The following is a 25,593-nucleotide window of genomic DNA, read 5'->3' on the forward strand; positions in this document are numbered from 1 at the left end:
TTTCGGGCGGGAGGAAGCTAAGTGTGACTTTTTTTTTTACGACCCTTTAACATATCAGAATCATCTCCTTGATTTTTTTGTTCATATAGGTAATAAAACAAAAGTCACCAAGTTTCACCCCAACCGATGAAGCAAAAAAAATTAAACAATTCGAAACGTTCAAGTTTTCGCCCGTTTTCGGGCGAAGAAGCCCAGAGGGTTAATGTGCGTTAGTTTGATGTTTCCATTCACATAACGTTACTCTACAACAGCGGCGCGACGCTGACAGACACAGACACCGTCCTCGTCTCATACAGAGCGCCTTCGATTAACTCTGTCACGGAAAGAGACACGTCTGCGGCGGCCCATAACAGTGCAGAAACGCGTTGGAGTGTATTGGCTAGCAACAGGTGTGTGCTATCGTCCGCCATAGTTGTTGTTTATCTTCTCATTCCCGCCTACTTCAACACAGAATTATGACGTTTTTTGCGTATCAATGACGTGCGGGTCGGATACATGCGACCTGGCCGTTCAGACTTAAGTCGCATTTCAAAAGATCGGATACGTATCGGATTTGGACCACATACCCAAGTGGCCTGGGTCGCATTTGAAAAGATCGGATCTGTGTCATTCAGACTGTCATGAAAAGATCAGATACAGGTCGCATAGGGGCAAAAAAATCGGAATTGGGTCGTTTCAGCCTGCAGTGTGAACGTAGCCTTTGTTTGATTGCTTTTATACAAATACATGTTACATTTCTATAAAAAAAATCATTTGGAACAAACAAATAAGACAATAGACCAATTTTCAGTTGGTAAACATGGTGACGTTTTTGTGTGGGCGGAGCTTAGGTGGTGGCAGAACGAGCCCTCTGGCCGCTTCACTAACGTAGGTTTGCAAGTTTTGTTAGCTTGTTTTTTTAATAATGACTGGAGAAAATCCGATTTTATCTTAATGTGCAAGGTTATTCACTGTCCAGGACCGCGATTGTTATTTGCAAAAGTTAATTTTAACAGACATCCCAGATTGGCTGACCATACACGCAGTCAATGAATGGACGATCTGACAGGATTAACATTAACGTCTCCGGTTGAGTGGACTGACTTCTACACCTACCCGATAGAGAAACTGAGCGTAAACAGAAACTGAGGGCATATAAATCTTTAGATGCCTATAACTGTAATGGCCACGTACAAGACTTGTGTGGTAGCCTATCCGATCCGCAGTTCTGCCTGGCCAGCGCCACGGCCACCAGACACAAAGACGACAATGTAAGTGACATTACGGTGCAATTTTAACGAATGCGATTAAATAAAAATTCCAGATACAGCATATTCATTTTTTAACTATGTATTTATTTCGATTACCCTTTTTTACCAGGTTCTTCAAAAAGTAGTCACAATCAATCAAAACTATGTATAAAATCATAGATGATTCACAAAAAATCACAATCATTTAGAAAACATTATGCGATAAAATTTCAAATTGGAGCCTGTACTCCGTTGATTCTTGTACCCAACAACACAACAAGATGACATTTAATAACAATAATAATAATTTAAGCTCCTTATAATGAGCCGAATATGTGCTTGTTTGTATTGGCCGCTCTTCCTTTTGCCACCAGCTAACGCCGTGACGTAACTGTGACGTCGGCTTGAAATTGGTCTATGAATCAAAAAAGAAAACTAAACCACAAACATTTTACAAAACTTTTTACAATCTAAACTATTTACAACTTTTTTTCCCTCTTGTTAACAACTATTTACAACTTTATCAGAGCTAAACTAGCCTAACAGTTACAAGTTATGGACATCATGCCAGTAATTGAAGCAGTCTCATGCTAAATCTATTTTTAAATCTTACAGCATAGGGTTAACGTTAGGTAGATAATCTCTAATATTTTCTGAATATTTTTGGCTAAATAGTACTAGAATCAATGTTTCTTTTATGAACTTTGAGCATGAAAATCAAAGTTTGAATGATTAAAACTGTAGTTGTTGACGTTTTGTTACAAAGGTGAAAACTCTTGTAATGATTTTTTAATGCGCACTCTTGTCATACATTAATCCATTACTCTTCCAACATAGATTTTTCTGCAAAATCATCAACAAATATGTATTCTTGAGTCTTAGACCTTTCCAACGATATATAGTTTGCCATGATTAGATTAGGATTTAGTAGTAAAATATTTAAGTAAACTTGTGTAAACAGCCACACACAGATATGGCAGATCTGCCTGCAGCAAGCAAGTTCCCAGCAAACACAGAACGTTCCCCTAACGTTCCCGTTTGGTTCCCATTTGGTTATTTTTTTGGGAACCAAACAAGAACGTTCTGGGAACGTTCCCTGTAGGTTATTTTTAGGATCTTTGTTTATAACATTAAGGGAACGTTCCCAGAACGTTCCCTGTAGGTTATTTTTAGGTTTAAATTTATAACCTAAAGAGAACGTTCTGGGAACATTCCCTTTAGGTTATTTTTTGGATATATTTTTATAACTTTAAGGGAACGTTCCCAGAACGTTCCCTGTAGGTTATTTTTAGGTTTAAATTTATAACCTAAAGAGAACGTTCTGGGAACATTCCCTGTAGGTTATTTTTAGGATCTATTTTTATAACTTTAAGGGAACGTTCCCAGAACGTTCCCTGTAGGTTATTTTTAGGTTTAAATTTATAACCTAAAGAGAACGTTCTGGGAACGTTCCCTGCAGGTTGTTATTTAATAACCTAAAGAGAACCTTCCCAGAACGTTCCCTGCTGGTTATTTTTAGGTTTAATTTTTATAACCTAAAGAGAACCTTCCCAGAACGTTTCCTTGCAGGTTTTAGGTTTTATTTGTATAACCTAAAGAGAACGTTCTGGGAACGTTCTCTGCAGGTTATTATTTTAATATCACTTAGCCTACTATTAACAGGCAGATTACCAACTGACAACGTCGTCAGTACGGTCCCCTAAGGTTATAAGATAACCAACAACGTTCAGATCTATTCGCAATAACTTTTTATTAATGATATTTTAAATTATGTTATATTTTAATTCTATATGTTTATTTAAATGCTGCATGACTTTGAAGTGTTTTAATGCGCATGCGCGTGATCAAACACTGGAGCACGTGCGCTGCTCGAGAGCAGATGGAAACGTCATCGACAACTGACAAACAACAAAACTCCCGTCTCTCGCTGTTGGTTTCACTGCTTTCAGGTAAGTTTAGACAACAAAATCTCACAAATAATACACACAAACGCCCCTGACACATTTCTTACGTGTAATTGACACGCTTCTGTTAAATATTTATTTTAAAGAAATGGTTTTATGTCTTTGAAAAAGTCCGTTAGCATCTACGCTAGCTAACCGGTTTCAAAAGACAACGTTAGGCCTAAGTTACGTTAAGTTGAGGTCTTATGAAAGTTTGGGTTTTTAAACACATATTTAGTGTAGATAACAGTTTTTGATAGTTTTGCTGGTAATTTGTCAATGGGAAGTAAGCTAATTTATTTAGGCTAACCAAAAAGAATGCACTGTATTGTTAACTTAATCAGTGACGTTACTTACCAATATTGCTAAAATGTGATTTCAGAATAGCGAGAGAAAAAATAAAACTCTACAACAAGGGGTGAGTTATTGTTTAATCATGATGATAATTCCATATGCATTTATTTCACAATATATTATCTTAAGATTTGTATATATTTATCTTTTCTGCATTTCACCTCTGTTCTAGCTTGGTTCCTTGTAATAAACCTATCACATGTAATATTTTTGGCTCTGTGACAAACAGCATGTTATGTTCCTAGATCATCATGCTGTGATGGCCTGCTGCACTCCCTGTCCAAGAAAATCTCTATGAACCATATGACTAGTAAGCAAAACCACCTCAAACATGCAGTGCACTGCTGTCCAAAGGTTTGGGGTCTGTAAGATTTATGCTTTTGAAATAAGTCTCACATTTTAAAATCATTAACCCCAAGTTTTTTCAGTGAGATTGTCCTTGAGAAGCCTGTAAGCTAAATAATCAGCTAAATAATAGGCGACTAATACAATATTATAATGGTCATAGTTATAATAATTCATTTAACTATTATGATAACATGATATCCTGATGATTACTATATTTTATTTTATTTCTTTAGGTCTGTTTTGAATTATGTTGGCCAATGAGACTGACAACATACTGTCCAACTCAAAGGTATTTATGTATTTTTTTATTTTTTTTTATTGATCAATACTGAAATTCTTTGTACTTTTAAATGCGGTTCAGGGGGTCGACAACTTTAGGCAGTTATTTTTCACAGATTTATTTATTTAATGTTTATTTGACAGGGACAAATGCATAGAACATTGCTTTATAAAAAATACAAAGTAGATGCCATGCATACAGGTTTATAGCCATGACTAATTTGCAACCCCTAGATATCTTGGGCAGCTGTGGCTCATACTCTTAGCCTTTAAAAATGTTTGAATTGATATCCCCAATGCAATATCAGGGGGTAAATATATCATTAGAGTTCTTAAAGTTATGGCTTTGCTCTTGTTACCAGATGAGATAAAATCCCTATTGTTTGGCCCTGTATTCTTCAGGACAAGACCTTGATGCCATCCACAGTCAGTAGATGAAGAAGGTGAGTTTAGCCGAATTCAGTTCTCTTTCACTTTTTTTTTTAGCTTAAACAGACACGTGCACGCAAAATGAAGTCAAAATGGCGAGTTTCCTCTTGTCTTGTGTTTTAAACAGAAAGAAAACGGATGCGTGTCATTTATATTAGTTCTGCGCATTCGTCTTAAAGGGACAGCAGCCTAACGTACCCGCAGCTGCTTGTGTCGCCAATGGTGATCAAACATCAAAAGAGAGAATGACTTGTAGCTTTAGCAAAGATACATTAATTTTATAGTTATTTTATTTTTACACTGAAGACTTATTTTACATTTTGATAAATCAATTTCTGTACCTTATAAGTTAGATTTAACTGAAAAACATAATGCACTGCTTATTTCAACTGTGTTTTTCTTCTATTGTATTTATCTATGCTTGTTATCTATTGTAATTTTCTATGCAGGTTCACTCTACAAAATCCCCCCAATAGAGGTTATGCGGAGCGCCCAGCGGTTGAACCGGAAAGAGGTCTAAGCATTTCCGCTTTTCACTTCCGTACACATCTGCAGCGGTAGGTGATCTCTGAGTTTACTGTTAATTTTTGCTTATTACACTAAAATTCTTACTTCTGTTTTAATTAAAATGTCACGAAGGCTAAAATATCAGAAAAGGGAACATCCGAACAGCAGTTTTTGTTGTGTGCCGGTCTGCTCTATGTCGGGGAAAATGAGTAGTACAAATAGGTTCTGTACTCATAAAGTGACGTCAACATCAGCAGTAGCATTCGCCGTCAGGCAAGTGTTATTTAAATAAACTCCTGATGTACTTACAAACTTTCCAATGCCTCGTTTAATGAGTACAGAACCTATTTGTACTACTGTAGTAGTTTGGTACCATTCTGGGCATTATTAGTGGGGTAATTTACCAGATACAAACCTGGAGCCGTTAGCGCATGCACTAAACCATACGGCTGATATCTCTAAATAAACTCTAAATTTTTCAATATTGTGCAGCACTAATATTGAGCATATCTTAAAGTGAACCTGGAATGATAATTTGTGATACCAGATGAGATGTATGTATGATAGATTTTGAACTGTACTATTTTTTTATTTCAGGTTTTCTGGGATCCCAGCGGAAGGCATCAAGGCATCAGATGTTGGCCTGGACAGATGCACCTGTAAACTACACCGACCTTTGCTTTTGCATGGATGGCTGATTATTACCATGTTCTGTGAGGGTTTCATTATAGCAAAACTGAGCACCTGTGACAGTGGAATTTGTAGGTGTAAAGTCACAGAGATTAAAAAAAAAAAATTGATAGCAGTTTCAAACTTTTTTTCACTTTCTTTCTCATAAACAACACAGCAGTTACAGGTTTTCAAATTCTTCATTGGAGGTGAGACTTATACATAAAAGGTAGAGCGAATTCGCAGGTCAGAGTTCACTAGACTTAAATATTATTTTCTCTGTTTTTTATTTGACTTCAGAGAGAGAGGCTTAATATGGGTATCCTTACCCCTATATAAAACATTCCTTTTTTGATTTGTAGTCTGAAATAATAAATAGTGCAATATAAATAAATGCAATGTAGTGTTTTGAAATATATAAATTTTTCTATACACATTGATGCTGAAATATCTGAATAAATACATGATACCAGCAGCGCTCGTGCTCATATCTCCTACAGCTTGTGATCCCAATAGTACGGTGGCCCAGTAGTGCACAACACATCGAAATGTAAAAAGCAAACATAAGTTCACAACACAACGGAAACAAGCCACAACACAACGAAATAAAGCCACAACACAACGGAAATAAGCCACAACACAACGAAATAAAGCCACAACACAACGGAAAATCTACAACACAACGAAATAAAGCCACAACACAACGGAAATGCTCCCGACCACTAGAGGGCTCTCGGAGCCCGGTAACGTTAGTTTTCCTAGCCATTGTTCTATAGAGTCAGCAGTCTTAATATATCAATACCACGATTAGTTTTAACAGTGTATAAAGACATAAAATATTACTTCAAAATAACCTACATGAATTATAGCTGCGTATTTGATTTATACTCGAGAACGCTTGGACGCGCTACCACAGCGCATGATCCATAAGGGAACGTCTGGCAATTCCATCAAGTGGTTAAAACGTATAATTTATTATAATATAATTTGATAAATAAAAATAAAAAACATTTGTTGAAATAGGAAGGTATTGGCACAATTCCACCTATAATAAGTCAGTCTGGTCACTAGAACCACAAGCTTTGTGACATGATAAAAGAAAAAAAAAACTTTTACAGAAATTTCCTAAAAAAAATGTTTACTGTAAATACTGTAAATACATGAAGGGTATTGGAAAAAAGTCACCTGTATTAAGTCAGTCTACTATCAAATACAATCAAGCTTTGGATTTTGAACATGTCTGTTTTTGAATGTTAAAAGTAATTTTAATTAATACAAATTATACGTTTTAACAACTTGGAGGAATTGGCAGACGTTTCCTCTGGGATCAAGCGCTGTGGTAAGCGCGTCAAACTAACTTTATCGCGCTCCGAGAGCCGTCTAGTGGTCGGGAGCATTTCCGTTTTGTTGTGGCTTTATTTCGTTGTGTTGTAGATTTTCCGTTGTGTTGTGGCTTTATTTCGTTGTGTTGTAGATTTTCCGTTGTGTTGTGGCTTATTTCCGTTGTGTTGTGGCTTATTTCCGTTGTGTTGTGAACTTATGTTTGCTTTTTAAATGTCGTTGTGTTGTGCACTACTGGGCCACCGTACAATTGTGATCCACAATCCCACCTCACTCTTTTCATTTGCTCCAGATGAATATTAATGCCATTACAGGGCTTGAATTTTGGCATGGGATTGTGTGTCCATGTAACGCGTTGTCTTTTAATTTTCTTGTTAAATTTGCAGATGGTGTTGGGAGTTTAAATGTTTTGAGCGGAGTGAAGATTGGCACATTCATGTATATTGTATATAAATGAATACTTTTTCAACTTTATAGCCAAAGTTATAGGCTACAGTTTGCAAAAAGATCGTTTTAATTAAAATGTTTGTGCAGTTTTATTTGAAATATTTTCATGTTTGAAATATTAAATGTAAATTACTGTTCCTGAATACATTTTGCTAACGCTGTTTTTAATGACTTATTTTAGGTTGATAATTAAACAATGAATAAACAAAAACATGGATTGTGTGCTGATTTATTTATTTAATACAAACTGATTGATTTACTTATTAGTGATAGTTTCTGTAAATTCAATTTATTGTAATAATATATTCATAGGATTCTTAAGTGTTTGAACAATAAACAATGTAGAATATGTTGTTTGTAGACCTACAATTTGTGTACAGGCATATCAGGATGTGTAGACGTTAGGAGAACGTTCCGGGAACGTTCTGGGAACCTTTCGGCAACGTTCCGGGAACGTTCCCCTAACCTTCCGGGAACGTTACGAGAACCTTGCGGGAACCTTTCGGGAACGTTCTGGGAACCTTTCGGGAACGTTCCGGGAACGTTCCCCTAACCTATAGGGAACGTTCTATTAACGTAAAGAAAACTTTCCTGGCTAACCAATAGGGAACGTTCTTGGGAACGTTCTGGGAACGTTCTGGGAACCAAAAACTAACGTTCCCAGAACGTTCCCAGAACGTTAAATTGTTAGCTGGGTTAATTTAACCTTACTAACGAACGTGAATGTTGGATTAAGTTAGGGTTTTCGCTCACTCAAAATGGCCCAGAATTACGTTAGAGAACCTTCATTTAACGTTAAGCCCCTAAAAAGACACCACTGATGTCGCACATCAACACGTTAACGTTAACTAACACTGTCTTAACCACGACCGAACATTTAACAGTTAACGTTTGCAGCTTACAATACCAAAAACACTAACGTTAACTTCTATGACATTTCAAAATTACCTTTTACACGCAAAGTGGAGCTGGAGATGAAGCTTTTCACAGCCAGCTTGTTCACATACAGAGGAGACACGGTTTTTTTCTTTTCCAAACAGCAGTCAAAATCTCCCGCTCCAAATAAAAATACTGACAATAGAGACAGAGCGCAACGCGTCATAATCTGAAGACCACGCCCACCCAGGGGGAAAACAAACCAACCGTCCCCATTGACTTTGCATTGCGAGAGGCTGCCTCCTTGTCATTTCTTGCTTCTAACAAAAGACAGAAAAATGCCTAAAAGCTGCTGTGTGACAAGGTGTACAGAAAACAAGCTAAGAAACCCAGAAATAAGTTTTCATAAGCTGTCGACCCCAAAAAACGAGCGTTTGAGGACATAAAAGTGGATACAGGCTGGAACGAATGGGTAAATTGTGGGATCCTGACACTCAGTATGCACTAAAAATACACTACGTGTTCAGTAAGTTAAACATTTGGTCACTGGTGAGTCAAATATCCAAATGTCAGTTTTATATATTACATTTCTGTAAGATAAACTATCCTGTGTCGCCGATTGCGGTCTCCTCCAGCGGACGTACGTTAGTTCTCAGTAGGGATGGGCGTATCTGACGTCGAGTATCGAAAGTATCGATACTCAAATAAAAATATCGATACTACAGTTTTTTTTTTTTTTTTTTTTTTTTTTACCAGTGATTTTGTTTATTTGACAAGAAGTTTAATGCGTACAATATGCATTGAATTGGATGAATAACCTATGTTTAGCAAATAATGGTGTAGTATAACTATTTTCCTGCTTATCTGAACACACGCAAATGCTGCAAGTCAGAAGCAATCAATCACAGAGAGCGATCTCACACTGCCGACAATGCATTCAAACAGGGATGCGTTTCCCAAAAGTATCTCGAGAAACCATTGATGCTTTTGGGAAACGCAGCCCAGAACAATGATTAACAGAAGACAGAAAAACATCATATGTTTGAGCTATTTCACAATAAACTAATTTAAATTATAGCCTACATAGTTTGTGCAAATAAATTGTTTTTTGAATGTTAAAAGTTCATAGTTCTATTCTGTAACTAATTTTAATATTTTCATACACTGTCAGAATATAAAAGGTTGCATTTTATGGGTGCAACAGCCGGTCAGTGGCAGTCCCTTATGGAAATTAACATTACAGTGATCATAGTTCAACTAGTCACATAATATTTTGTAGATTTCCATGGTTACCACTACAAGTAAACATTGTAATCACGTGTAAATAAAAATATAATCTAATAAGTTCCAATTACGGCGTATATTGAATGTTAAAATGCCTTTAATATATAATGTTAAGTGGGTATCATTACCCATTTTAATCTTAGTAATTCAATAATTTAAGAAATTTTCAAATTTAAAAGTTCAGTTTAGAGGTATCGGTATCGGTATCGATATCGGCGATACTGGCCTTGAAAGTATCGGTATCGTATCGAAAACAAAATAAGTGGTATCGCCCATCCCTAGTTCTCAGAGTAATGAGACACGTGACGCTCTGTCTCAACTGCCTGTATCCACTTTTATGTCCTAAACACTCGTTTTTTGGGGTCGAGAGCTAATAAAACTTATTTCTGGGTTTTTTAGCTTGTTTTCTGTACACCTTGTCACACAGCAGCTTTTAGGCATTTTCCTGTCTTTTGTTAGAAGCAAGAAATGACAAGGAGGCAGCCTCTCGCAATGCAAAGTCAATGGGGACCGTTGGTTTGTTTTCCCCCTGGGTGTGGGCGTGGCCTAAATGCGCTAAATTAACAGACCCACTGCGGGACTCAAGCGGGACATGACCAAATAAGGGATGATAATTTGCTTTGACCTAATTATTACAAAAAACAACTCACTCAAACCTCCTCAGTTTTAAATCTTCTGAGAAAAAACTTTACTCTCCCTAACCAAACGCTGGTTAATAACAGCAGCTCACGAACATTAAGTCAGCAAAGTTAGCAATAGCCAACGAAAATTCAAAATGGTATAGTTAGCAGCTAACGTTACACACGATGAACCCAGACAATATAACATTTAAAACTACTGCAAATAAAAGTCACTTGGTAATGTACATTTTCCCCAAAAAAATTACTTACGGCTGAAAGGCAGACGCTCTGCTTAAAACGTCCGTCTCTGGCCACGGCAGTTGGCAGATGCAGCAGAGATCAAAGTCCCATAATGCAATTCGAAACGTAAATAAACAGAAATACACCTGTAAATGACGTTCTACGGACAATTTCTGTAAAAATATACAGTAATACTACTGTTAATAAACAGATATTTCTTAGAGTGGGGAAATAACCTGATTTAGCCTATTAATAAACACTCCACCTTTGCTAGCAAAATAGAAAAAGATTCTCACATTTAAAACGAAGTAATAAAACAGGCAAATTGATAAGTAGGCTAAATAAGCATGTTAATAATCAAATAAGTAAGCCCCGCCCCCCTCACGATAATATCGTGTATCGCCGATCTCACAGGCTGAATGGAGCATATCGCCCAACACTAGTCACCATGATATTATTACATGATAAAAGTAGTTATTGATAATAACTTGGCTTAGAGTTTGAGGTTTAATTGCACACTATATAAATTATAAACGGACACTTCATAAAGTCTGCGATGAAAACATTTCCACAGAAGGTTGTTTCACAGTAACTTTTATTTCACAAATATATATTTTACAGTGTGTATGCAGACCCTGAAGTCATTCAATTAATTCATTCAAACATTATTCCACAGATACATCCTATATCCTACAAAAAGTGTATATTTCACACTATATTATATCTAAAAAGAAAGTGCAAGAACAGCTAAACTGTGCAAAATGTTTTCAGCTGATAAATCTTGTTAAAAGCATGATCAATAGCATCGTATAGAAAGAAAATGTGAAAAGAACTTCAATTTATATGATGAAATGGTGTCATATGAAAACACAACACAGCTTAAAATACATCTTAATCAGATAATCAACATTTTTTTTTGTTTCTTTAATAGCAGTTCAATCAAAATTTCTAACCATAGCCTATTGGTAAACAGTTCAATATCACATCTTCGACTTATCAATCACTTCTCAACTGTTGTTCACGATTATGCCATAATCTTGTATACAAACTTATTTTAGATGCTGTCCAGAAAAAACCCCCAGAGAACAGCGTTGTTCATGTTATGTTTCTGAAAATGAGCTCTAAATGTTTTTCATATATGATGCTAGAATTGCACACTGAAGATTCATCTCATCGGTTTGGTGCAGGTTCTGCAGATCAGTGAAATAAAGGATTACAGTTAAACATTGACAGTGTGTGTGAATATATATTTATTGAGAAAAGTTCTTTGATTTGTGTACGTGTATATGACTCACAGTTATATCGTCCATGTAGTAGCAGTGGCGCAGGTTGAGGTGGCCTACGAAGTCACGGCTGTAGTACTGTGGATCACCGTGAGGTGTCGCCACACACACTGGACACACCTAGAGGGCGCCAGAGAGGACACACAACAATCTTGAGTGTGTAGTCAGCACTGCTGAGTCATTTGAAACTGAAGGCCGGGCGTAGGCTAGTTAAAATACTTTCTCAAATTAGAATGCGGAGATAAATATGATTTAAAGGAACTAGTTAATGTTTCAAATGAATGCGCTGCAAGTTTATTCAACACATTGGATATTAGAATCACTCTAAGAAACCCTGACTGACCACAAGTCTGCTGTCATTGGCATGACGGTCATTGCAGTGATCGCGTAGATCGAGTTCATCCAGTCCATTATCCTGGCAGTATGGACACACAAATGTCCTCACAGTTAAACTGAGAGAGAGAGAGAGAGAGAGGGGGGAACTTGTAAATGCATGTCAATTTGAAATAACCCTATTTTTAGAATTATGTAGCCTAATGGTGGATTATTTGGCCAAAATTTTTGCAGACAAGAAAAATCAGAAAAATGTTCTTTAATATGAGCACCAACTTAACAAGAGGTAGGCCTACAGCAAAATATTGCACATTAGTGGGGTGAGATATACACAAATTTGATTTAAATAAATAAATAAAATTAGATTATGACATTAGATTAAAATAAACTGAATATTAAAAAATAAAATAAATAAATTAATATATATAGTACTATTATAAGTAGAAATAAACACATTTTTGGCAATAAACATATTTGTCATCTAAAAGAAAACCCCTGCTCTAGAATGTCATCATATGCTGTAGTTTTGTTGAATTACTGGAATAGTCAAAGGGTTTCATTGGAAGGGGTTTTCCACATGCTTTTGGCAGTGCAGTGTGTTTATGAAAAGTGGGTGGAAGTGGATATACAGATGTCCTCACCCTTGAGGTCGAACATTATTTTCCATTAGAGTGATCTCCGTTTGCCATGGCCTGTGAATGAAACAAAATATGAGTTAGCCAAGCATAGTCTAAGAGTCAATCAAACGATTATCCTCTTGATGGGACTTACCAATCATCAAGCATCGCCTGCAAATCTTGCTGGGGCGGTGCAGGGTTTGGTAGCTGTAGGATGGGGTTTGGTAGTTGTGGGATGGGGTTTAGCAGCGGTGGGACGGGGTTTAGCAGCTGTGGGACGGGATTTGGCAGCTGTGGAGCCGGGGCAGGTCTTTGGGCGGCTTGGAAAAGACCCCCTGGATTAGCATTAAAGGTTGCTACATTTGCAGGTTGAACTCGAATCCTTGGCGTTGGAACAGGCCGTGCGGCAGGTATTAAAAGAGGACGGGCTTGGTTTTGTGGGGCAGGTGCCAGGGTAGCCTGATTAGGCAGACTGACTTGAGCGGCAGCGTTTGTCTGTTGTGCCTGTGAAACTTGAAGTTGGCTGATGAGACTGTTGGTTTAAAAGCATGGTAAATTATTTCGAGTTTGACAGATAAGGCACTAAATGTTTAAATTTGCCTGAGACTTACTTCTGTATGTTTGAGCCTCTTCTTGAATTAATTGCATCAAAATTCCCTGGCAGGATTTGGTGCAGATGCCGTCTACTAGAAGGCTGCAAAAATATATATTTATATTCTTAAGCATTCAGTCTTTACAACTCCACTTACAGAATACTGGTATTTATCACAGGGCATTTAATTATTACCAATGAATTATTTGCAGAAACACTGCTTCTGCAGTATGGGCAGTGAGTCCTGAATCGAAAAGATTGATTGAGGCATCTCTGGCAAAATCTAAAAGTAAAGAGAAAGACAAAGAGTGTGTGAGAGAGAGTAAAATAATCAGCTATCATCAGGAAGAACATAAAAGTGGCTCTCGATAGAAGTAACCAACATGTCATGTGATGGAATTTCCCTTTAGAAATACTTTCACTTTTGATAGCTCAGGTTGTTTATCAGAAATTATATTTATATGTGGAAACAATGTAAATGAAACATTCTAGCAACATAGCACATGAAAAAAGAGCAAATAACAAAAAATTTCAAATACACAGGCATTTTTGGAGAAAATGTGATTTATTCAATGAGTTCCATCTACGATCACTTATCAGTTTTACAAATATATATAAATTTTTTGTATACAAGACATTTCTGTATAAAATTACAAAATATTTAGCATGTTAAGTTATGTTCAATATGTCTTAAAACCGTACAAGATTGATCTAAGTTTGTCTGTTTGAAGTGTTCACACGAAGGAACCAAAATCACTATATATTTTGAAATATAAATCCACACTTACACCTTTCCACAGCATGGTGAAGGTTGAGAAGGATTACTTATTTTCCCTCTGCACACAGGACACTCTTCCTCTGAAGCTGACATGTCCAAATTGTCAGTTGTCTGCTGGCTGTCTAGTCTGTTGATATCTTCACTTTCAGATTGCAATTGCTTAAGTATATACAGTCAACTTCCTTATTGTCATAAAGAGGGAGTGTATTCTGTAATCTCAGCTTACTTTCTTTTTTCTTGGTGATAAATACTGTATGAGACCGCCTTTACCTGGAACTTGTCTTCTAAATAAAGTGACGTGACTCAGAGACTGTGAAAGAAATGTGTATAGGCCTATCTTTTAAGATTTTTATGCAATTCAAAATCTGTCTATAGTTAATGAAAATTTTTATATGAAAGCAACAGACTGATAAATTGATAATATGGAGATGAGTTTTGTTGGTAGCCTACATGAATACTTACATAATACTGGACATGCAATTTTTTTTAATTATGCCATTTAACAGGCACTTTTATCCATGACTTAATTCCTCCGCCATGCCTTATAGTGACAGAGCTGATACACACTAAAAATAAAGGTAAAATAAAGATTTTTTTCTCCCCCGCAGTGATTCCATAAAAGAACCATTTTTGGTTCTAAAGATTAATAATCTAAATAACTTCCAATATAAATAACCTTTTGGGAAATGGAAAGATTCAATAGATGTGAAAGGTTCTTCATGGAACCATCAGTGCAAAAAAATACAAATAAAATAATAACCTTTATTTTTAAGAGTATGTAGGCTACCGTTCAATTGCTGACTCACCTTCATAATGCTGGGACATTGTAACTACCTGTCTGTCTAAAACACAAAATCCTCAATGTCAAATTAACACCCATTATATAAGATGTATCAACAATCAACATTGATTATGTTGTTCAGGTTCGTTTATATAGCCTGTGTCCACTATTGAAGTTTGTTTCTGCCTCAAAAGTTTACATCTTGTAATTTTGAACTTATATCTCGCAGTTCTGACTTTATTTCTAGCCGTTCCGAGTTTATAACTCGGATTTCTGAGGAAAAAAAGTCAGAATTAGAGATATAAACTCGCAGTTGCAAGCAAAAAGTCGTAAAGTTTTAATTTTGTATTCCGTGTTGAGTTTCACTAAGTTTTAATGTTACACTTTTTTACACAAATGTTGTGTTTATTCAACACCCTGTATTACAAATCTGCCAGTCTGTCTTTGTCTATCATAAATACCGAAAGTAAAAGGTTATTTACGTGTAAGGGCTTTTATTATGGAAGAAGTAGGGCTTTTATTTTATTGCGGAAGTGAAATCACCTGACCGCCGCTAAGCTTCTTGGGCAAAATCGATCAGCAGGCAGCAGTGGATTTCAACATGTCTGCCGTCGGCTGTCAGTAAAGGAGGTATTTGTTTTCAAGTCAACAGCAGACCCGTGAGCTCGGTGAAGAACAGACGAGGCCCGCGCTCATGGCTCAGTGCGTGCAGTCAGTGCAGGAGTTCATCCAGGACTCGTTCGTGCCGATGGTGGCCGTCCTGTGCAGCGAGGATGCGGAGAGAGTGACCCGCAAAAACAACCTGACTTTCCCCGAGCTGCTGCGGCCTTTCTGCCGCCTGACGTCCGAGGGTAAGAACCCAGCTGAGCAGACAACCGCGGATCACGCATCACAACTGCTTATCACTCGAGAAGACGGCTGTTATACATACACACTCACACACACACACACACATACACAGACAGGCTGTGTGTTATACATACACGCATACTACACTTTCACAAAACCTAGTGAGCTGTCTGCCTAAGCTACATTGCCTAAAACTGACTAGGTGCCATTAAACCTTAGCTATGCTTTGAGAGGCAGCTCAGTAGAGTTTGTGCGACATGCCTAAAATGCTTTCTTGGATAGCAGCTTACTAGGATTTGAGACACACTGTAAATGATGTCTAGGCAGGCAGCTCAGTAGGGTTTGAGACACACGCCCTAAAATGCTGTTTAGATTGACAGTTCACTGGATTTCTAGTCACGCCCCAAAATGCTGTCTAAACAGGTGGGTCACTAAGTTTTGAGAGACATCCCGAAAATGCTGTCTAGGTTGGCAGCTCACTAGAGTTTTAGGGGCCCGATCTTTGTACGGTGAGGCCCCTGGCCAGGCGTCATTGGAGGTTCCCCAGCCACTGTCGATCATAGTGGCAGACCTCTTTCTTTAAGTGAAACGGTCATGTTTTGGTTGATAGCATTAGTTATATAGTTTTCTGGGCCCTATCTTGCACTGTATTCTGAAGGGCCCGGGGCCCTATGGGCAAATGCTGTGTGTGTTTAGAAATTTGGAGCTTTCTGCACCTTGAGTCCCTGGGGCTCCACTGGTCATGATATGGCTGACATGATGATATGACTTAGTGTGATTATCAAATCAAAGGCTGCAATTTGATTAAATATGTATATGTGACCCTGGATCACAAAACCAGTCATATGTTGCACGGGTATATTTGTGGCAATAGCCAACAAAACATTGTATGGGTCAAAATTATAGATTTTTCTTTTATGCCAAAAATTATTAGGATATTAAGTAAAGATCATGTTCCATGAAGATATTTTGTAAATTTCCCACCTTAAATATATAAAACATTTATTTTTGTGAATGGATGCAGCACTATTGCCAATAGAAATTGACAACTTTAAAGGCGATTTTCTCAATATTTCGATTTTTCTGTACCCTCAGATTCCAGATATTCAAATAGTTGTATCTCGGCCAAATATTGTCCTATCCTAACAAACCATACATCAATGGAAATATTATGTATTCAGCTTTCAGATGAAGTATAAATCTCAATTTTTTTAAAAAAAATACCCATAAGACTGGTTTTGTGGTCCAGGGTCACATATAGTATGTTGTTGTGCTGCATGTTTTAGAGTAAAGCTCAGCACTGTATTACATCTCACAGTGTTTTCAGCTCAGTTCACAGTAAATGCTGGTTCTCACCGAGTTTAATGTGCATTTTGGAAACACAGTGTGCTCTGTTCACTTTCTTTTCCAGCATTTCTGTGGACAGATGTTTACAGCATTTCACCAGTATTTTCTTTAAAACAAAAATGCAAAGATCTGAACGTTTGAAAGTGTAGAATTTAAGGCAAAAATAGTAGCATTGCAGTGTAAAAAAATACATTTTTTAAACAGTCAAAACACTTACTAACAAAAGATTAATTTTATCTGTTTATTTGCATGTCATGTGACCATTAACCAGTATCAGTTAACCATGAACATGTGAATGTTTTGTTAAATTATTGAAATACTAATTTAAAATATCAGGTGGTACTTCAAGTAAACAATTTACATCTAAGGGGTTCAGCTGACAAAAACAGTTTGGGAACCCCTGCGCTAGATGTCCTTAGTGTTTCCTTTGTAAGTATAATCCAGCCCTGAGTCTGAGTCAAATGACTGGAAAGGGTCATAACCTGAAATCCGATCTGATTTCCGCTCATCTGAGCATTTAGTGACCAGAGACTCAGACAGACACAGCACAGATCAGATTCCTCTGTTGGTGAGGGTAAGATTACCACGGAAATAAAGGTCTGTGTTGGGCCTGTGCTGTTAATCACCAGCCTATATCTAGTAAAGTATATGGGATAATCCTAAAGAGGCAGGCAATCAGATCAACTGGCTCAACTTATGAAGACTGGTTGTTTACATTACCGTACTTTATTACATAAAAAAAAAGAAAAAAAAAGAAAGGTAGTGTACACTTGACAACAGATGCCATTTTAAATTGCTCATTAAAAATGTCAGTCGCTCTTACCACAATAAGTATTCCTATTAGCACAGGGATTAGAAACAAAATGTGCAGAAAATATATTTTTGTGAGATATTCCAAATGTCAACCCGATTAGGACAAAATTGACTGAATTGCCTTCTTGCTACGGAATCTGTCGACACTGGACACATGAACCCCTCAGAAGAACACATGATGGGCAATGAAAAGATTTGCAGACCCGCACGGGGTGTAATTCTGAAAGTTTACTGCAACAAATTATTTGATTTAATGGAAAATTGTTGGAACAAAATAACATTACTAGCTGGTTACCAGCATTTACTCTGAAACATTTGGAAGGGACTTTGTGCCCATTTCTTATTTTATTCGTTTTTAGTTTCTGGTCATTGAACAGCTTTTAAATCCCTGTCTGAGCTACGACATCACACACAGAATATCGGCCATTTAGGAATTATTTGAAAATATGGCACATGTTTTGTTGTAGCTCATAGTCAGTCATTATTGCTCTGATTCACTTGTCTGTTCTTAGCAGATAACTCTTTCAGACACTAAGAACAATTTCTACTATTCATATGTTGCAGTGAGCTGTGGATTCGTAGAAATGATATTATTAACACAGTTAGGGTGACCCAAATGAACACAGTGCTCTCTGTCTGTGTGTGTGTTTGTCCCTCGGTAATGTGATTGGATTTATTCAGGAATGCCATGGGAGCAGAGGAGCAAAGTCTCATCTTTATTCTGCATGTTATGCTTATCATGTGAAGTGTGGAGTGAGAAAACATGGGCGCATTATTGGAAAGTGTTCAGAAGAGGGTGTGAACATTAAGGGGTGGCAACATATTTGAACAGGGAAGGGTGGATGAAGAGGGATGAGGTGAGGTCTAGAGGTGAGCAGATGTCATAAGCTTAGTGGAAACCCAGCCGTGTTGTGCCATTCCTTAAACTCAACCATTTATTTGAGTTGACAGGCAGCCATAATGCACTGTATAATAAGGAAATAATAAATCCTAAATACTCTCTTCAAAGTTTGTCCACTGCCAAGAATTAATTAAATTTATATAGTGCTTATATTATTAAATATCATTTCAAAAGCATCTACAAAAAATAGAATAGTACCTTTTCAGAGCTGTACCTTAGTCAGAAAATATAATCAATATTAGTAATCAAAAAATTAATCAATATTAACATTAAGTAATTTTATATATTATATTATATTATTATATTGTTGTACAAAATCACAAAGGTTTAAATAAATATGTAAATAAATAAAATGTCTTTCAGTGTTCCATGTGAATCAACAACATTCTTTTCCATGTGATTGTGTTTCTTGTGTATGTATGTGTGTAATTATATGAAAATATTAAGCAGCACAACTGTTTTCAACATTGATAAAAAATTTTTCCTGCGGAACAAATCAGCATATTAGAATGATTTCTGAAGGATCATGTGACATTGAAGACTGGAGTAATGATGCTGAAAATCCAGCTTTGCATCACAGGAATAAATTGCATTTTAAAATATATTACAATAGGAAAAAAAAAAAATAATATATATATATATATATATATATATATATATATATATATATATATATATATATATATATATATATATATATATTAGGGCTGTCAAACGATTAATCGCAATTAATCGCATCCAAAATAAAAGTTTGTTTTTACATAATACATGTGTGTGTACGGTGTATAATTATTTTCTATATATATAAATACACACACATGCATGTATCGCGTTTAATCGTTTGACAGCCCTAATATATATCATGGCCCAGGAACAACCAATTTTGGGTTCTGCTAGACACTAAGTTGGCTAGGATAAAAGCTTCAGCTACAATACTACTATTATAAATTTGGCATCAGCTAGTTCTACTGACAAACTTCCTCCTCCTCTCCCTTCTTCCTTTTTGGCCCTCGTTACTGAACTGTAGGTCATCTGCGTGATCCCAACAACCAGGTGGTTGTGGTGAAGGGTCTCCGGATCAGCGTGACTGGGATCAACACACGTCCTCCACAGACCCCAGAGCTGCAAAGGCTCCTCAGCCAGGCGGTTTCTGTCTGCCAGCCTCCTGAAGGCTCGCCTGCCAACGTCATCTCGGCTGGAGACTACGACCTCAACATCAGCGGTAAGTGCTTGTGAAGAGTTTTCGGTTCATGGTGGGGAAATCCGTTGAGGACCTGATTATGTTATTGCCACGTTTTTAAAGGAGGAAAGTGGAATGGCCTAAAGCGAACAGAAACAGGAACTGACAGATTGTTTCCTAATGCAACATATTTACTAGGGCTGTACTCAACCAAAGAAAATCTTGGTCGACTGAAGTCCTGAAATTTTCGACTAAAAATCGACTAAAAATGGCGTTAGAAAAAAAAAACGTTAAATTAATTAGATGCGCACTGTGACTGTGCGCAGTACTTGGTAGCCTTGTTGTCCGCCTAAATGAATTATAAATAAACATAAACAACTAGTAGGCTATTTGCAGAATATTGTACAGTTTTTGACCTAATTATTTTGTACTGAAATGAGTCTGACACATGAGTCTGTCGGCTCTGACAGCGCTGCATCACGTGCACCTGCGCAATATCATAGCTTATGATTTCCGAAAATAGTACTATGTTGTCAACTAGTGATATCATCACAAGAACTGTTGAGGAATATGCAACATAATTTAGACAATTATTTTTGTCATATGTTATAATAATAAGTTATTACTGTCAGACACTATCATTTCATGTCCTCGCACCGAGCGAGGCTGAACATGAGCTCAGCTTCGCAGCTGAGACACGAATAGACTATTAATATTAACTTAAAGCTTTTACTCTTAATAAACACAAAAGGCACGTCCACTTTAATAAAAAAATAATATTTATTAAACAAACCAGATCAAGAGCAGTAACGAAATAAAGTGCATAACTGAAAAATAAAGCATCCTAGGCTCAAAACTAACACAAGCACAGCGCAATTGCGCACTAGGCTCCAAATAAAAAATAAAAAAGATAGGTTATCACACTAAAACATTGAAATATGCAAATTCTGATATGTTCATATAGCCTACTCAAAACAGACAGGGCAAGCTAACGCAGACAAGTGAGCTTACCACTTTTAGATGATATGTCATGTTTGTCGTCAAGCTGTGGAAAACTGTTGCTTGCAAACTTTGCATTCGACCTTTTTCCTGTTATCAATTTTAACAAAATGCTGCCACACTGTCGATTTCTTTGTTGTTGACATGTTAGAAGAGGACTGACGCTCTCACAATTAAATAAATAATATTCAGCATCAAACCTTCTATGCTCGACGCGCTCTCTTGGGTTGGACTAATCCAAAAAAGGTGAAAACAAGGGGGGTGTTTTGAAGACAGACTGTTACAGTGAAACAAGGGTACTCTGAAACACCCCCATTAGCAGTTAGTGCTTTCCACCTGATGAAATGAGCGCGCCTCAGCGCGGCAAAACTGATGAAATAAACGCGGCAGAAAATCGACAAATCAGAATTTTGGTCGAACCAGAACGTATCGACCAACTAATCGACTAATCAACTAGGACAGTACAGCCCTAATATTTACAGTTCTTGCAGAATCTATATGTGGCTATTTGTTGCATTTTTCAGTAGCCATAAATGAATCTGGGCAATATAAGCAAGCATTTATATCTCAGTATGCTTCGTTTTGGTTGATAACAATGTATATCACAATATACACGTTCTTTATGGACAATAGGGATGTCTTGACTAATTACCATAATGTTAAACTAAAAAATTAAGAAAATCTCAGAAGAAAAAAGGTGATTTCAGTGATCCATTTGAAATAGCCTGCTTAATGTCACAGAGAAAACCAACACATGCCTGAGGTCAAATTAAGTGATTTTGTTTTCCGCTTCATTTACACTTTTCAAAATAATATATTATTTGTTGGCAGAGGCTGACGTTTGGTTGGGCCAGACAAAATTACATTAGATGCTGGATTATTAACAGCAGCAATAGTGTAGGGCGCGTGGTAGAAAGTTTTGGCGCAAAATGACACGAGTTCGAACTCGCTCTACTCCCTTTTCCCATCACATATCAGATCGGAAAGACATTTATTTTCAATAGAAATGAAGAAAATATTCGAAAAGTGGAAATAAAATGTCTAACGTGTTTAATAATAGTGTTTATTTTTTAGTGGTAGGTGTAGGGAGGGTTTTATTGTCCTAATAAGGTGGCATCCATTTTATAATTTTAATAAATATAGTCATTTACACTGTTTTTATTGCATACCATTTAATGTACAACAACACTGAGGTGCAAATAGTATCTGCCACTATTTCTAGGTAGAAAAAGCATCTAACTACTATTTACACCTTTTGCAAAGAAAATATTGCTATTTTTACATAGTGTTAATAGTCTATCGCTATTTTCACTTGGTGTAAATAGCATATCGCTAAGGAAATAAGCTGTTTTCATTTAGTGTAAATGCAATCTAGCTGCCTGTTTTTCATTTGTAACATCAGCATGACTTATTTGACAGTAAATTTGACATTTTCAATATCGTCTAGCAGCAACATTGTTTGTCAAAGTAATGGTAGCCATCAGAAATGTGTTAAATTTAGATTTTATAATATACAAATTTTATACTATTTAAATAGTCATGAACACTGTAGTGAAAGGGCTTTAAAAATAAATAAATATTATACTGTTTTATCTATGTCTGTTCAGCATGTTTTCCCCCCCAAATGTAACTAACATGCTTTGCACATTTATCCTGATTTATTGTTTTTTTTTACAGACATTTATAAAATTTTTTAAATGGCTAAATGTTAAGACTTCTCTAAATCTGTAGAGGATATGTTAACATTTGAGGAGAGGAATATGTATATTATGAGCAGTCTCATAATATCAACTTTTTTTTTATTTTATGGGACTCGTTTCATAATAGTCTCTCATATCAGCACCTGATGAGGGCAGCAGAGCCCTTGAGGAAAAGAGTGAGAATCCAATGTCATAATTGTCCATGAAATTAAAGGGTTTGGTTTGCATTACACATTTATGATTTATCGTTTCTGATCTTGTTTTTCATTTGTCAAATTTTCTCCCCCCAAACACTTCTCTTGTGGACGAATTCTTGGTAAGAGCTCTTACCGTCATACACATGCTTTCCTTCAGTGTGTGTATGCCAGGTCTCACACACATGTGTGCTGTGCTGTGCTGTGCTGTTAACCCTTTAAACAATGAGTGTGATGTGTCTGGTTCCCTCTCAGATCATAGGCTGCCAGTAGAGCCCGTCCCCCCCACGTAGCCCCCCTGCTACACCAATCACTTAGGTGGGCCTAAAGCCCCGACAAACCCCTGCCATGACACTAACGCGCCAAACTACACCAGCCGCATCCTCCTTTTAACTGAATGAGCGTAGATGAATGCACAATACTGGCTTTGTCTTGTGTTTTTGGTTTTGGATGCGTTAGGCTTTTGTGGTTCCTGTCAGTGAGCTTTAATCAGACTGCCTGTCTCTTCTCCTCTCAGACCGCACGGTCAAAGCGAGCGTTCCCTGGTACTCTGACTGGAAAGAAACACTCACCCAACTGAGCTCGTCCAAGTACTACACAGGTATTCCCGTCCTTCCCGTGCTGGGAGTGCGTGAGAGGGCTTTCCTCAGACGCCTTCTCCAAATCATTTCCTGGCCTAGCTCGCTCCGTAGCACACCTGCCGCTAAATCTCCTTTCCTCTTTCCAATCCAGCTTCCTCCTTTTTCTCAGGATGTTGGTGGTGGTCCTATAGCTTCTTGTGTGTGTTTGAGATAGATCCAAGGGAAATGACTCATTGTGGTGAAACTGTCATTTAATGGTTTAGCGATTTCTTCATTATATCCAATCAGTTTGTGTTCCAGTTGAGAGTCAGACGTTATTTAACGATTGTTTCGACCGTCTTTCTTTTTTTTGTTGGTTCAGTTCGTTTTGTAAGGTTTTCAGCTCAATGAGTCATTTTATCCATCTCTCTTTCTAGTCTAGTGTCTCCTCCTCTCTGTAGATCCACTGTTCCTGTTGCTGTGAAGTAGAGATTGACTTTACATGCACTTTTTGCAAATCAGTTTGATTTTATGTGAAATATTGGTTTCTTTCTTGTTATACACTGTAAGAAATATCCTGTTAAATTTACTGTAAAATACTGGCAGCTGTGGTTGCTGGAAATGACAATGTTTCAGGTATTACAGGATGGCACATGGATGCCTGTATATTAAACAACTTATAACCGTATATTTCATATATTAATAAACCAATCAACTTGATGCGTACCAAAATCTGATTTTTACCTTAAAGTGTACTGATACTGAAGCTAGAAAGCCACATGATGAATCATTGTTCATTGTAAGTGGCTTGTGCATTACACTTGGCCAATACTCATAAATAGACTTTCACAGGGTTATGCACACAAAGACAAAACACAATCTGGGAAACACTCTGCACTAAAATAATGCAATATTCATTAACTGAATAACAGAAAATGTAGCGCTAAACACCCTATTGTACATTACTGATACTAAAAAGGAGAAGAACCTATAAAGTATTTATATAAAATGTAATCATATATTGTGAGTCATTCAAAGACTTCAGGGAATGCCCTTTTACAGTTTTTTTTTTTACACAAGTTTTCCAACTGCAAATGCAGAAAAGTTGCGACTTTGTAAAATGCAATAAAATCAAGGATCTGTGATTTTGTTAATTCTCTTTAACCTTTATTTAAAGTCCCCCTGTGGTGGAAATCAAGGTTTTAATGTTGTTTATATGTCCATGTGGTGTTTTTAATATGCTTTAAGACAAATGTGTAAATTCACAAGTCAACACCATTGCTGAGTATTTTCTCCTTGAAACTGCAGTGAACCAAAAGCCATATTCGGACGGTTTTTGTTTCTCATAGGGTTGTAAGGTATTTTCATCATTTACAGGGGCTAGTCTGTGATTTTTATTGCTGTATGAATCCAGAATGTCAGTGTTTTTCTCCCGCCACTCACATGAAAATCCCCAGCCGAATTACCTTCTGTTTTTTTTTTATTTGTTTATACCAAGGTCATGTGGAAATTGAATTGGTGTCCGAATCCACATTTCTGAGTTTACAAGAAGAGATCAATTCAGAGTATTTACAAGAACAATATTTCATCACCACTCAAAAGAAAAAGAGAAGAAAAGCATGCTAACATTTGAAATGGGCTGTTATTATGGCAGCAATTATAAACATTAAAAAATAAGCTTTGTGTTTACCTCATGTAAATAAGAGACTGTATTAACTTGTTTCCGCTAATTTTCACATTTTTAAAATGAGATAAATTCACGTTTTGAGATAAGATACAATACAGACAATCATTTTAACTAGTGCGTATATCTTCCTATTTTTAAACCGATTTAAATAATCAAACAATAAATAGGACATTAGGCTATTTTCTTATTAAATTAAATATGAATTCATTCGTATTGTTCCAAGCATATGCCATTTTATTTACAGCAGACAATCATGCGACTGACCACATAAGCAGCGCGCTCCCGGGTTCATAGGATCACAAAACTCGCTCCTTCATGGTGAATAAATCACCATTCGAATGCATGAGTTTTATCACTGAGGTGCCATGCAAATTTATTTTTACAGACGTCCACGTGAGAAATAATTACCGTCC

The 25,593-nt window shown here is 36.8% G+C and overlaps 2 protein-coding genes and 1 long non-coding RNA gene across 8 annotated transcripts in view; 2 read left to right on the top strand and 1 right to left on the bottom strand.

Annotated features, from left to right (window-relative positions):
* The first annotated feature begins 2,825 nt into the window (after positions 1-2,825).
* On the top strand, positions 2,826-6,233 carry LOC308698557. Of its 3 annotated transcripts, XR_014031076.1 has the most exons (6): positions 2,826-3,590; positions 3,772-3,836; positions 4,108-4,163; positions 4,516-4,596; positions 5,032-5,139; positions 5,687-6,233. It is a non-coding gene; the product is annotated as an uncharacterized lncRNA (long non-coding RNA). The 3 variants fall into 3 exon arrangements; XR_014031075.1 differs by having other exon boundaries at positions 2,826-3,836; positions 4,556-4,596; XR_014031074.1 differs by having other exon boundaries at positions 2,826-4,163; positions 4,556-4,596.
* A 4,879-nt stretch (positions 6,234-11,112) lies between these two features.
* rnf125 (ring finger protein 125, E3 ubiquitin protein ligase) lies at positions 11,113-14,474 on the bottom strand. The gene is made up of 8 exons (XM_081378683.1): positions 14,180-14,474; positions 13,587-13,674; positions 13,411-13,493; positions 12,954-13,331; positions 12,824-12,874; positions 12,193-12,301; positions 11,862-11,969; positions 11,113-11,756 (listed from the first exon to the last, which is right to left on the bottom strand). Exons 1-8 carry the CDS (start codon positions 14,260-14,262, stop codon positions 11,688-11,690), a joined length of 969 nt encoding a protein of 322 aa, XP_081234809.1. The 5' UTR covers positions 14,263-14,474; the 3' UTR covers positions 11,113-11,687.
* A 1,000-nt stretch (positions 14,475-15,474) lies between these two features.
* Positions 15,475-25,593, top strand: part of trappc8 (trafficking protein particle complex subunit 8) — an 80,508-nt gene continuing 70,389 nt past the window's right edge. Inside the window, exons 1-3 of one of the 4 annotated variants that reach the window (XM_081378670.1) lie at positions 15,515-15,801; positions 19,888-20,082; positions 23,451-23,534. In XM_081378670.1, the coding sequence (XP_081234796.1) occupies positions 15,645-15,801; positions 19,888-20,082; positions 23,451-23,534 (436 nt within the window). In that variant the 5' untranslated portion in view covers positions 15,515-15,644. The other 3 variants (XM_081378671.1, XM_081378672.1, XM_081378673.1) reach the window with 3 other exon arrangements.

This window comes from Scardinius erythrophthalmus, assembly GCF_964197995.2.
Source record: "Scardinius erythrophthalmus genome assembly, chromosome: 11".
NCBI lineage: Eukaryota > Metazoa > Chordata > Actinopteri > Cypriniformes > Leuciscidae > Scardinius > Scardinius erythrophthalmus.